Source organism: Carassius auratus, chromosome 21, assembly GCF_003368295.1.
Source record: "Carassius auratus strain Wakin chromosome 21, ASM336829v1, whole genome shotgun sequence".
In the NCBI taxonomy this organism is placed as follows: Eukaryota; Metazoa; Chordata; class Actinopteri; order Cypriniformes; family Cyprinidae; genus Carassius; species Carassius auratus.
In genome coordinates, this window is record NC_039263.1 from 9,487,951 (window position 1) to 9,501,577 (window position 13,627).

General features: G+C 35.3%; 2 protein-coding genes across 3 annotated transcripts; one reads left to right on the plus strand and one right to left on the minus strand.

Annotated features, from left to right (window-relative positions):
- Positions 1 to 1,585: 1,585 nt before the first annotated feature.
- Positions 1,586 to 4,976, plus strand: LOC113038400 (SLC35A4 upstream open reading frame protein). Its single transcript, XM_026195772.1, has 3 exons — positions 1,586 to 1,698; positions 2,129 to 2,227; positions 3,907 to 4,976. The coding sequence occupies exons 1-3, from the start codon at positions 1,687 to 1,689 to the stop codon at positions 4,096 to 4,098; spliced, it is 303 nt and encodes a 100-aa protein (XP_026051557.1). The 5' UTR covers positions 1,586 to 1,686; the 3' UTR covers positions 4,099 to 4,976.
- A 4,043-nt stretch (positions 4,977 to 9,019) lies between these two features.
- On the minus strand, positions 9,020 to 12,692 carry LOC113038399 (40S ribosomal protein S14). Of its 2 annotated transcripts, none has more exons than XM_026195770.1 (5): positions 12,596 to 12,692; positions 11,809 to 11,959; positions 9,418 to 9,579; positions 9,224 to 9,300; positions 9,020 to 9,124 (listed from the first exon to the last, which is right to left on the minus strand). In XM_026195770.1, the coding sequence occupies exons 2-5, from the start codon at positions 11,955 to 11,957 to the stop codon at positions 9,057 to 9,059; spliced, it is 456 nt and encodes a 151-aa protein (XP_026051555.1). In that variant the 5' UTR covers positions 11,958 to 11,959; positions 12,596 to 12,692; the 3' UTR covers positions 9,020 to 9,056. The 2 variants fall into 2 exon arrangements, with proteins under 2 accessions (XP_026051555.1, XP_026051556.1); XM_026195771.1 differs by having other exon boundaries at positions 12,600 to 12,689.
- Positions 12,693 to 13,627: the final 935 nt, after the last annotated feature.

Genomic DNA, 13,627 nt, shown 5'->3' on the forward strand with positions numbered 1-13,627 from the left:
GTCTGTCTGCTTCTGCAGAACGAGCAGAGACACTCTATAATCAGTGGAACAGGCTGATGTAATGATAAAATATTTTATAAATGCATGTTTAAACCATAGTTCATGCAGGTTATGAAATAGTTTACATCCATGTTGAAATAATATAATATAATTAAATTAAATTTTAATGTTGAAATATGCTTCTTTACAATCTTTGTTGTAATACAGTAATGTCAAATTAAAAGTTTTAGTGCTTTAAAGTACATATTAAATTATTATGATTAATAGGTCTAATCTTTCATCATGTTTTAATTAATTAAATTGAGATGTTTTGACCAAAATACTAAAGCACATATAAAGTTGATTACAGCTGTAATTATAGTGTGTTATTTGACGTTGAATTTAAAATTAATAATATTTTAAATTTTAAATTGCAACTTCATTACAATTTGTGTAATTAAAAATATATTTCAACAGTATTTACAAGTTTCATTAGAAATTAGCTTAAAGTACAGTTTAGTTCAGCATTAATGTTTACAATCTACTAATACAAATTTATTTCTATGAATTTAATATAAATCTGAAAAATAACTACTACTGAACAAATGGTTAATCATGATTAATCGCATCCAAAAAAAAAAAGTTGTTTACATAACATATGTATGTGTACTGTGTATATTTATTATGTATATATAAATACAAACATATGCATGTATACATATCAGAAACATTTTATTTTTATATATTAAATATGTTTATTTATAATATTAATTATATGAATGTAAATATAGACATGTAAATTAAATACATTAAAAAATATATGTATATAGTGTATATTTATATATACATAGTAAAAATACACAGAACACAGACATATATTATGCAAATGAAAACTTTTATTTTGGATGTCATTAATCACGATTAATCATTTGACAGCACTAAAAATAACAAATTTTTATTTTAATTGTAAATAATTCAGTTTCCGCACCTGAGTAGGGGTGAACTTGCATAAACTGAGACACTTTTTTGTCATTGAAATGACTGGGAAAACATTTCCTAATTACCCTGAATTACCTGAACCCTATAACCTAGTGATTCTCAAACCTGTCCTGGAGTATCCCCAGCCCCACACATTTTGTACATCTCTATCATCTTCCACATCTATCACAACTCATCAGCTTGCACAAGCATTAGTGGAGATCACTTGTTTGATTGGGTTCTCTTTGTCTTCTTTCAAGACTTGTTCCAAAGTCTGATTATGTTTTGGTTCATATTTATTCAGAAATATAGAAAATTAACATATAAAAAAAAGGTTCACAAACCTTCAAGCAGCACTGTAATATATTTCTAAAAATATTTACAGGTCTATATTTATATTCATATAATTTATATTATAAATAAATATATTTAATATACAAATCTGAAATATCGGGTGTGTATTTAAATATACCCTAATAAATCTACAAAGTACACATACACCACATTATGTAAAGAAAAACTTTTATTTTGGATGCGATTAATCGAGATTAATGAATTGAAAGCACTAATTTCCATAGACAGTAAAATAAATTCCTGATTATTTAACTGATTGTTTAAAATCGTCGCGCGTGAGATAGACATGTGTAATCAAACTTAGAGCGCGATATAGATCAGGCATGTTTTTCAGGTTGCTCAATCGAGCTCAGGATCTCTCCCACTCAAGCAAACATGGCGGATAAGGTTGGTGTGCCACCGAATTTACCTAGAAGTTTTAGAAGACACTTAATGTTCTGTAATTTTAACATTGTTTTCGATTACTGTTTGGCTGTTTGGGTAGCATTTTCGGGCAGAGAGATCACGGGAAAATGCTAAATCTTATGTTTCTTACGGTTTTAGATGGTAATATTGTTGCAAGTTCAACAGACAACAGTCAGTTAATGTTAAGTTACATGTATTTTCTCTGCCAAATATCTGTCTTTTATGTTAAAGACCTGTACTTTATCGTGTCCTTTAACAACACTTCGCTGAAACATGTTTGATAGATGGCGCCGAGTTAAAAGGGCATTTCTGCTGGCACACCCGCGATGACTCACACTGCTGAAAGTCCGTCATCTAACATGAGACAGTTTGTTTTTGCGTTAGTTTCTCAATTTTAATATTTCTTAATCAGGATCCATTCCGGCAGCTGAAAGATCTATCTCTGCTCAAAGACCAGCTCGATAACATCCAGCGTCGGGTGGAGGATGAAGTCGGGGTTGGGGTCCCACAGGTAACGTACAGTAGCACCTTAGATTTTTGGCAAACTCGACAATGAACGCTTTTTCATGAATGTTACTGCTATGACGAATTTCCACAACAATTGAAGTCGTACGTCTAGCATGTTCACTTAAAGTGAGAGAGGAAAAGAAAACACTGCTTGTGAGAGTGCAACAAATGCTGAACTAGTTTCTATGCTAAAAAGTATTTGAAAATCTGAAAATAAGACATTGTGTGCAAAATTGTGTACTTGTGTATTAATTTCTTTCATTAATTATTCACCTTCACGTCGTTTCAAACCCGTAAGACCTTCGTTCATCTTCAGAACACAAATTAATGTATTTTTGATGGAATCTGAGAGCTCTCTGACGCTTCACAGACCGTAAATGTGTTTGCAAGGACATCGGTAAAATAGTCCATGTGACATCAGGGGTTCAACCGTATTTTTACAAAGCTACAAGAATACTTTTTGTGTGCCAAGAAAATTAAAATAACAATTTATTCAGCAATTCTTCTCCCGAGTTACCGTCTTCCCCCATTTTGGAGAGTACCCCAGAACGTAATCAATGTAATCCGTGTTGTTTACGTTCAGCAGACAGCTCATGCATGAATACATAAAAAGTTTTAGCTTTGTAAAATTACGGTTGAACCCCTGATGTCACAAACTTGCTGTCTATGGAGTCAGAGAGCTCTTAGATTCCATGAAAAATATCTTAATTTTTGTTCTGAAGATGAACGAAGGTTTTACAGATTTGAAACAACATGAGGGTGAGTAATTAATGACAGAATTTTCATTTTTGGGTGAACTATTCCCTTAACAACTTAAATGAGGGAAAGAACTACAATCCCCAAAAAAATAAAAAAAATAGATATAACTAAAACTGTTGATTTGAAAGATGTTGATTATGAATGTAGAACCAATATTTAGTTGATTGCAAAATATGCATATATAAAAATATATTATGTAGTGCTTCATGGAAGTTGGGTGAGAGTTCTTTTGGTGCAAATTTCTTTGTAGGATTATGGGCAATGTAGTCTATCACCATGAATTTCAATTTTAAAGATGATTGCTTTAAAAGCTGAATACTTTTTGTGTTTAAAATTTACAAAATGTATATAAACGAATACACCATGAATACATTTTCCAAACTGTGTTTTTGGCTTATCCTGAATCACTACGGTACACCTATAATAAGTGTTTATATTTGGACTATTTTCGACTGGTCCGGGTAGGCACCACTGCGAAGTAGCCCAGTACCTGCGTGATTCGTCATAGACCTAAACTGAGAGAAGTAGTTCCGGCTACAATGTTCTTCCGCAAGATGCATGCAGTTCTATTTATTAACCGCTAGAGCGGCAAAAGTTACAGACTGCAGCTTTAAAACAAAAATTAGTTGACATAATCTGGCCGGATGGTTTTAACACAAGCATATAGAATTGATTACTAACCTTGTGGGTAACAATAGGTTTCTTTAAAGGTTTATGAGATCCAGTTAAAAAAAACAGTTCTTCTGTGGAGAAAGTGAATAGGATACAGCTACAGCTGTAGCCTACTTTCTACTCTTTTACTTCATTGAAAATTCAGTATTCAAAATTTGTAAAAAGGGTCCATCTGATTATTTTGCCTTATGGAGTTCTGTGTTCAAGTTTCTCTCTCACGCAAAGTTTTTTTTTCCCTCTTCCTCAATTTAGGGTGGAAGTGTGCTGAGTTCCCCCTTCCTGAAGGGCTTTTTGGCTGGGTATGTGGTGGCGAAGCTCCGCTCCTCTGCGGTCCTGGGAGTTCTCGTAGGAACCTGCACAGGCATCTATGCTGCTCAGAGCTATCAAGTTCCTAACGTTGAGCAGACCATAAAAAACTACTTCAGCTCCTTTAAGAAGAGATAGAGGGAGCCAAAAAAACAACTTCAGAAATGGTGCCTCTTCCAGAAACTTAAACGTACCTCAACTGAGATGCCACTCATCAGACCACATAGAATAACTGGAGGTATTTAGATGATACTTGGGTTAGCAATTTTAGGCTAGGTTTCTATTTAAAGTGGGTTAGGTCTGTGCTGTTACAACAGCTTTTTTTTTTTTAAGACACTATACACCTAAATTCCTTAAATGGTAAAAATGGCCAAAGCGTTGTTATTTATCAGTTCTTAATATGCTCAAAATGTCAATGTTCTGTCTGTTAAATGAATATTTTTTCCAATGCCTTTATTTTTAATAGAGGTTTGCACTAAACAGGTGAACAATCAGGCACAACACACTTTGTAAATGATGTCTGGCATTGATTCCTGTACCTGTCAAGTGTCAGAGATCGCTGGACTTGAGTTGCTGAAGCCTTTTATGTAGTTGTTGGATAAATAAATGTTGCACTTTACCACACTCAACCACTTCTGCTTTTAATAGATATAATGGAAGTCAGCCTTTGGAAGTGAAATAGAAAACAGGAAGTAGTCTAATTTGAGGTCAAATCTGAGTATCATGCATTTGTTTTTTTTTTTGCATGGAGTGGTGAGGTTTTAAAGTGTAATCCATATAATAATGCATACTTTTTCTACATAAAGAATTATATCAAAAGAATAGTTTTGAAAAATAGGAATTCTTTCCTTTGCTTTATTTGTGTATAGTATTTCTTTGGCATGCCTTCTAATATCATTTCCATCATGCGTGATATATTTTTGTGGAAAGATTCTTTTACATTCATTGCATGTTTTTCATTGCATGGGGTTTTTGAAAATGTTGTATTTTAATGAATAAAAATTGGGTCTAGAAAATGTATGGTTAATAATTTTAATAGGAAAAATATGAGACGAAAAATTTTTGAAAGTACTGTGGATGACATATTTAAAAAATGGTCTGTATGCTAACTAAGATAGTAACCTACGCTTCGATAGCGAGCGATGATGAAATAGTACAAAAATGGAAATCGAACAGAGACAGATTCAGGTGTTCTGCAAGCATTTTGGCTTTAAAGTTACAGGAATCTGTATATATCAGACACGGGGCACACAAGTAGTTAGTAATGAATTTTATTGTCCATCTTTGTTAGCTATCCATTGTCCAATTTCAGCTATCCTTCTACATATTACTTCTCTCTCTCGATCCATTTTACAAAGGTTCGTTAAAAAAAGCAATTGCATCAAGTGAAAGTTTTTCATAAAAGGTCAGCACTGCAGAATCTACTGTAGTCTGTAATAATTACCAGTAAAATAGAAAACATTTAACTTTAATTTCCACAATTGTGACAGAAAATATCTTAATCGGCTGAAAAAAGCTCTTAACCTCAAACCAAGCCATTAAATGTGAAAGTAGAACTGTTAAAGATAGCAGAAAATGCTATTTATATTTGAACTGCTCTTCGCTGCTCCTCTTCAATGGCCATCTCTTCCCAACATAGGCTCTGCAGAGAATGATTTATATTAGAGTTATGTTTCATATAACACCATTGGCTACATTTCAATTCTGTAACTGCTAAACGAAAACAAAACGCAAGTCAGGTGACTGCATTCATGAAGATGAATAAACCTTACTCTTAACTGGAAAATGACAGTAAAATGAAATAATTATTGATCGAGTTCTTTAAAGCAACTGTATGCATTTTTGTGTATTTTGCTGATTTGGAGACACCTAAAGGTACATGAGTGGAATTTGTAAGTCATAATTGCTGCATATTTTTATTTAACTTTTTTTGCAGAATTTTGTACCTGCTCTCCAAACTTAAATACTCCCAGGACAGATATTTGAGAAGTGTGGGAGAGAAACAGCAGCTGTTTTGCTTTATTAGATATCAGTGTACCATAAGAATTCTTTTGAAACCGATAAAAAAAAAGTTACATGAAGTTGCTTTAAATTATGTGATACAATAAAAGGAAAGCTGTATTTATTTCTGAACATGTAGCACTTTTGATCTTAATATAATTATTGTGAGTTTATCATGTACGTTAGGGAATAAATCAGCTTCCATGGCCTTCTATAACACAGATATTCAGTTCATACCAGAATTGAAGTCCTGACACTTAGTAGTGCCGTTGGTCAGGGAGTCAGGCATCTCGACGCCGTTCTTGTCCACACACCAGCAAAACTCGGTCTTGTCCCAGCACTGCTCAGCCAGATAGTCTCCGTTCTCATCACACTTGGGGCGGAAAGATGGCAGAAGACTCTTGACCTCCCCAGAAGCCTCCTTCTGGCACTGGGTGAGCTCTGTGGGACAGAGCATACACACATGTGTGAGCAAAAGACATAAAACTGCTCAGAAATGATCTGATATCGAAACAGATCTTGATACCTGGTTTGGGACTTGAGGAAGAGGAATCCTGAAAAACAAGAGCATGATGACAATTAAATAAATGAATGAGATGAGAAAGCTGTAGATGGCAGGATTTATATTTTGTTATTTTCGTATATGGCTTCCTGTTTTGATCGTCCTCATTTCGAAATCAAAACCATTTGGTTTTCCGACTCAATCCTGACATCAAGTGGCTGCCAGCCCACATTCAAGAAGAGGAAATGAGATTTACCTTCTTCTCCTCAGGCTCTTCCACGTATTTCAGAGCGAGGGAGCTCATGGGGAGATGCATTTGCAAGGGGGCACGATTTACTGAATAAAAAAAAGGGAAGACAGTCTGATTTTTTATGCTTTCATTAGAGGACCCTTATGGGTTAAGGGTGATTTAAAAGGTAGTATGATGAGAAGGCCATGAAATAGATATTGGCTGACCAGACTTGCGGCTGATCTCCTGCAGGCGGTCGCTGCGTCTCTCCAGGGTGTTGAGCTGCTGCTTCTGGCTGTAGGCCATGTAGGCGGTGAAGGCCTGACCTGCGATCAGTATGCCGGCCAGCAGAGTCACTCCTGCCACCTTCAGGGCCTGATTGTTAGATCTGTTAGGAAACATAGACCAGTGCATACAAATGAGTGAAATGATGGTGGAAACAAACAACAACAACAAAAACTAACAAATATTTTTTTAAGTCATCTTTCAAAATTGTTACGTGTCCTAAAAGGGACAGAAAAGTATTATATTACATTTGGTTTTACATTAAAAATAGTTTATATATAGTAATTATATAATATATATTTTCTTTTTTAGTCAAATATTCTGAGCTCGTAAAAGCAGAAGAAAATCTTATAGCGTGTCTGGTATTTTAAGCTGTACTGAATTATTAATCAGATAAGTAAGATGACGTGTGATAATTTAAAATGCGTAAAATTTAAAAAACATTTTAATTAATAAAATTAATAATTTTCACTAAAATGTATTATAGTTTAGTTTGGTTTTTAAATGAAACACTGAAAGTGATGACTAAATATATTATAAAAGTCACATATTACATTTTTTTCTGCCTAATTATTGAAGAAATAACACAAAACAGCTCGTTACACTCAAACATTTAGCGTTTACCTCCATTTAACATTTGCAAGTGGGGTAAATAAATAAGATTTGTCTATAAAACAAATAAAAATTATGTTCACCTTCTCTGAGTTCCCATGTTGATTGAGGTCGTCTCACTTGGAGACCTGAGAAGTGGTCCGTCGTTTCCGTCGGTGGACATTTCTGCTCGATAGTCAGAAAAACCTCTCAAAATGTTGTTAGTTTGCTCCAGGAGTTTTTGTAACAGAGCTCTAGTATGAAAATATGAGAACTGAGAGTCCAGCGGCGACACTCGGATGAAAGTGCCTGGAGTTTATTATTTCATTGGTTATGAAGGACTGCATCATCAGTTGTCAGACAAAAGTGAACTGGAATGAACTGTTTCCACGTAAAGCTAGTCATTTAAGTGTGCAAATGATTCAATGATGTCGCTTAGTTTTGCCAGACTTGTTTTTAAAAAATCTAAAATGCTTTTAAACAACACCTTTTGTGATATAGGCTACTTATCCAATACAAACTCGTAACAAAGACAGTACTTACAAGCTCGAGCGGCCTGTTACCATGGTAAACTTTTCTGAAGGAATATTGAAATAATTTAGGTTTATTTTTTATATATATTTTTTTATATTTGTTAAGTTGTAATAGAAGGCTTTTTCCCTCCCGCAGTAAAAATAATAGACAAAATGCAACACGATTGTTTTCCTAATACTAAAACACATATTAAAGGAACAGTTCTCCCAAAAATGAAGACTCCGTCATCATTTATTCTCCGGTTTCTCCAAACTTGTATTAATTTCGAGGTTCACAAAAATGGATATTCTTATAGAATATTGGTCACCAAACAGCTGATGGTAGCCACTGATAAGAATTACCATGGAAGTCAATGGCCGTTTGATTAAAAACATTTTTGAAATATTAGTGTTACATTACATTTATTCATTTAGCAGAAAAATATTATCGTGTTAAACAGAAGAAAGTCAAATGTAACATGAAGATGAGCAAACGACTGGATTTATTTTATTTTTTTTTTACATTTTGAGCGAACTATCCCTATGAACTGCAATGCTTTCACTTTCAATTATCTTGCCCAATATCAAATAAAATTCTCCTAAAGTGAAAACTGGCTTATCAAATTCTAGTTTATAGACCATAAATGAGACAAAAGTCACCCAATAGAAGATCTTTTTACAATACTTCAAATATAGTGTAAGTTTTGCTATTTTTATTTTTAAATGTCAATTATTTAGAAGTATGACATCATTGTCTGCACAGGGTGAAATACTTGGAGGAAATTATTCTGGTAAAATCGGAATGAGGATGTTTTCTTGGTATTCCCCTAGCATTCATTCATTTGGTTTTAAAACTAAACTAAAACATCAGATAATCAAACCGGTCAGACGTGTTATCAGCTTAAAAGAAATCATTGTAATGAAGACAGGACGCAAAAGTATAATTTGACGTTTTATTCTGAAAAGATCCCATAGTTTACAGACGACGTCCACGGCGACCTCCCTTTCTGCGGGTGCTGTCCGATGGAATGGGGGTGACGTCCTCTGTAGAAGAAAATGAAAGTGAATGAGACTTCCTCAAAAACAAGATTACCCTGAACAAACATTAGGCATCATTAGATGGCAGTACTAGTGCTAACATACCGATACGGCCAATCTTCATGCCGGAACGAGCCAGAGCCCTGAGGGCGGACTGTGCCCCTGGTCCAGGTGTCTTGGTTCTTAAGAGGGGTGGGTGAAAGGGCAAGTAAATCATGATGCAAGCTCATAAGTTCTTCTCATAAACGTGATATTAGAGCTGTAGTCTGTAAATGTGTTGTGCATTCAGGGTCTCGCACCTGTTTCCACCAGTGGCCCTCAGCTTGATGTGCAGAGCGGTGATCCCCAGCTCCTTGCACCTCTGAGCCACATCCTGAGCCGCCAACATGGCAGCATAAGGAGAGGACTCGTCTCTGTCGGCCTTCACCTTCATTCCACCAGTAACACGGCAGATCGTTTCTCTGGAGATCAGGAACAAAGGAAAACTCACGTCAGAATATGACCACCATCCGAATGTTAAATGACAAACATCACCTTTTTTTATGAAATGGAAATGCATTTAAGAAAATCATGGTCACTATTTACAATTAAATTACTCTAAGAAATAAAACTTCTGGTACATATTGCATGCTATGCAGCAGTTCTTCCCAAACTAAAAATTTGGGTGTTGACAGGTCTTTTTTTTCTTTCCAATATTAAATGTTAAAATGTGGCAACTACAAGTTATGCATCTCATATGCAAACGCTGTTGACGTAAAACCCTGATATGATGCATCTAACAGTCACATTCAAATAGAAAACCAGAAGAAGTAAAAATCCCATTTATTTTTTCCATGGGGGGTCACATGTTTAACAGTGGAACTCCTGGAGATCCATCCAATCAAAGAATCCTGACGAGCAAATCATGCAAAATCATTTCAGAACTCATCCACACCCTTGAAATACTATTAAGGACAACCTCCCTATGCTCTCAAAACTAAATTTGTGTGAACATATACATACATACATATATATATATATATATATATATATATATATATATATATATATATGCACTTGTTTACAGCTTACAAGTATACATTTTTACACCTCTTTTCGTTTGATTTTCAAATACTTGTGATCCAAATCAATATTTTGTTATGTTGTGATTCACCTCAAAACTGGCTGTTTTTTGTTCATGGACTAGAAGTCCTAAAAGATTACTTTTTAAAAATCTTTGTGTGAAAGCTTATGAAAGAGCTTATTAAAGTCCAATGAAAGAGCTACACTCTAACAACTTACATTTTAGTTTGGGCATCACTCAAAGCTAATCGCAAAGCTTATCATAAAGTACAAACTATTTTTTGGTGAAAATGAAAACCACAGGTTTGGAATGGACAAGTTAAATGCACATTTAGAGCAATACAGAATTAAAGGTTTGGTTCACCCAAAAATGGAGCTCACAGTTTAAAGGGATACTCCACTGTGTTTTCATATTAAACTATGTTTTTCCCTTACCTAAGACGAGTTGATACATACCTCTCTCGTCTCAGTGAGTGCACTCAATCGCTTTGGCGCGCGGTGACTGATATTACTGCGCCAAGACGAAGTGCTTACAAGCACTTGCCATGGTATTCCGCCATACAATATAGTTACCCATTTTACACGCTTAGAAAAGCGCAACGTTTTGTTTTGTGTTACTGTCCTAGGTCGAGTTACAGTACGCGAGTAACTATTTAAATAGGCAGAACATGGAGGTGTTTGGTAGCTTCTCTGCTTGGCCCATATTGAATGAATGGGCTAAGTGCTTTCAAAGTGGCACCGCGCGCCAAAGCGATTGAGTGCACGCACTGAGACGAGAGAGGTATGTAATCAACTCGTCTTAGTAAAGGGAAAAACATAGTTTAATATGAAAACACAGTGGAGTATCCCTTTAAGATATTTTAGATTTAGTCCGAGATCTTTCTGTCCCTCCATTGAAGCTGTGTGTACGGTATACTGTCCATGTCCAGAAAGGTAAGAAAAACAAAGTAGTCCATGTGACATCAGAGGGTCAGTTAGAATTTGTTGAAGCATCGAAAATACATTTTGGTAAAAAAAATTACTTTATTCAGCATTGTCTTCTCTTCCAGGTCTATTGAGCGCGTTCACAACGCTGCTGACGTGTTTTCAGGTGCACCCAATAACAAAGACAACACATCAGCAGCATTGTACGTCAGCAACGTCACTGTAGGGTTGTGAACGCGCTCACAAAAGACCCGGAAAAGACGACAATGCTTAATAAAGTCATCATTTTTTTTACATTTTTGAACCAAAATGTATTTACAATGCTTCAACAAATTCTAACTGGCCCTATGAGGTCACATGGACTACTCTGAAGATGTTTTTATTACTTTTCTGGACATGGACAGTATACCGTACACACACTTTCAATAGACGGACAGAAAGCTCTCGGACTAAATCTAAAATATCTTGAACTGTGTTCAGAAGATGAACAGAGGTCTTATGGGTTTGGAACGATATGAGGGCGAGTCATTAATTACAATTTACATTTTTGGGAGAACTATCCCTTGAAGGCAAAATTTGAGTTGAAATCACGGTGGTATCTGACACTTCACTGTGCAGATTAAAAACCTCATTTAATTTGTTTTGCTGGTATTTGTGCTTTTCATGTGCATAGAGGTATTTCTCCATGCTCTTGCGGTACTTACTTGCCGGAGAGGTCAGTGACGTGAACGAAGGTGTCGTTGAAGGATGCGAAGATGTGACAGACTCCAAACACATTCTCGCCTTCTGCAACCTGAGGTCCCAGGCTGATGACCTGCTCTTCCTTCTTTTCCTTACCCTTGCGAGGTGCCATTGCTGAAAAACAACATTCAACAGTTGGGTCAACATCACATGAAAATCATCAAGGGACTAATGATGATTAACTCCGAGTTCTGAGACTTTAACTTCTTAATAAAATGCTCTTCTAAACCATTTGACTGAATAGGACTCGCATCATCTAGCAAAAATGCTGGAGTGCAACCATGCATTTAAACAAAGATAGTTATAAGCAACAGACATAATTCAGTGTGAACTGCTGACAAACAACTTAATCAAATACCAGGTCCTGTAGAAAAGTCCTAATTTTCCTCGACATTATTCTTTTGGATGCCAAATGGGGGCTTATAAAGCTACACTGTTATTAGCTCAAGTTGAGTCATGAAACATTGTAGATATTTTTAGCAAAAACTTGCACGAGAACCTGAGCACATTTCTCACAAACTGAATTAGATATACAAGTAGCTATATCGGATCATGCAGCTGCGCTCGTGAGAACCCCGTTATAGCAACACTGAACATCCGACTAAAATACTGCACTTATCACTATTTCTGGGATTAATATCACGTTCTTTTGGTGCGTCAAGTGTTGTGGAACGTTACCGAGGTTCACTTTTATACGTTACAATCTTTATGAAGGTAGGATTTGAGTGGATTGAAACTATAATGCCTTACCTACGTGTGTATCTGATCGAGGCCGAAACAGGAAAGGAAGGTTAAATCGCTTCCGGGTTGGGATTCAGCTTCCACGAGCGGAAGTGATAGTGTGAGTTGGTGTGTATAATAAAAGTCCCCTGAGCCCGTATGCTCCATTTCTTTCTTTCCTACTTTAAAAACAAACAAACATAATCTCTGTATTTAATATGTACGCTGTTTTTCTTTCTTTCTTCTTAGATCTATCTAATCTATCTATCTATCTATCTATCTATCTATCTATCTATCTATCTATCTATCTATCTATCTATCTATCTATCTATCTATCTATCTATCTATCTTTTTTTATTAGTTGTGTCCGGTGAAATTTTGTCATGTATTTTCTACTGTGACAAATACTTAAAACAGTTTCTACACGCAACATCGCAGATAAAAAAAAACATGCTTGATTTACACCTGTGATTAATAATAATTATAAAATATGCAATAAGAACAAATATTTCATATTTATAAATATATATTTAGTTAATGCCCTTGCATTTCCTGTGGCATTCCTACTATACATTTATTCGTATAGTACGTTTGTGTGTAAAACTTTATTTGTGTGTTAATATTTTTCGTGTGATTTTGTTAAAGGGTAATAGAAATACTGTATGCCAGCAGCAGGACGGATTTCGGTTTCCTTAAAGGGGTCATGACATGGGTTTTTTTATTTTATTATTATGGTCCCCAAGGTGCAATTATAGTATTACTATAGTAAAAAAAAAAAAAAAACTTTTAAAATGTAGTGAATTATGACATTTTCCCACCCTGTTTCTCATCCTTTGATTCAAACAGTCTGTTTTGGGTTGTTTCCCCTTTAAGAGTTCAGTGTTAACGCCCACTGTTATGATTGGCTAACGACATTTGACAGAACATTTGCGGATTGAGCGTAACTGTTTAGTAGCGGGTAATGCATTCGAAGCGATGGCTCTTGCGATGATAAAACCTTATATGTTTGAGCCGGAATCAGATGAGGAATCAGAGGAAAATGAACCATCACCACAACAACGA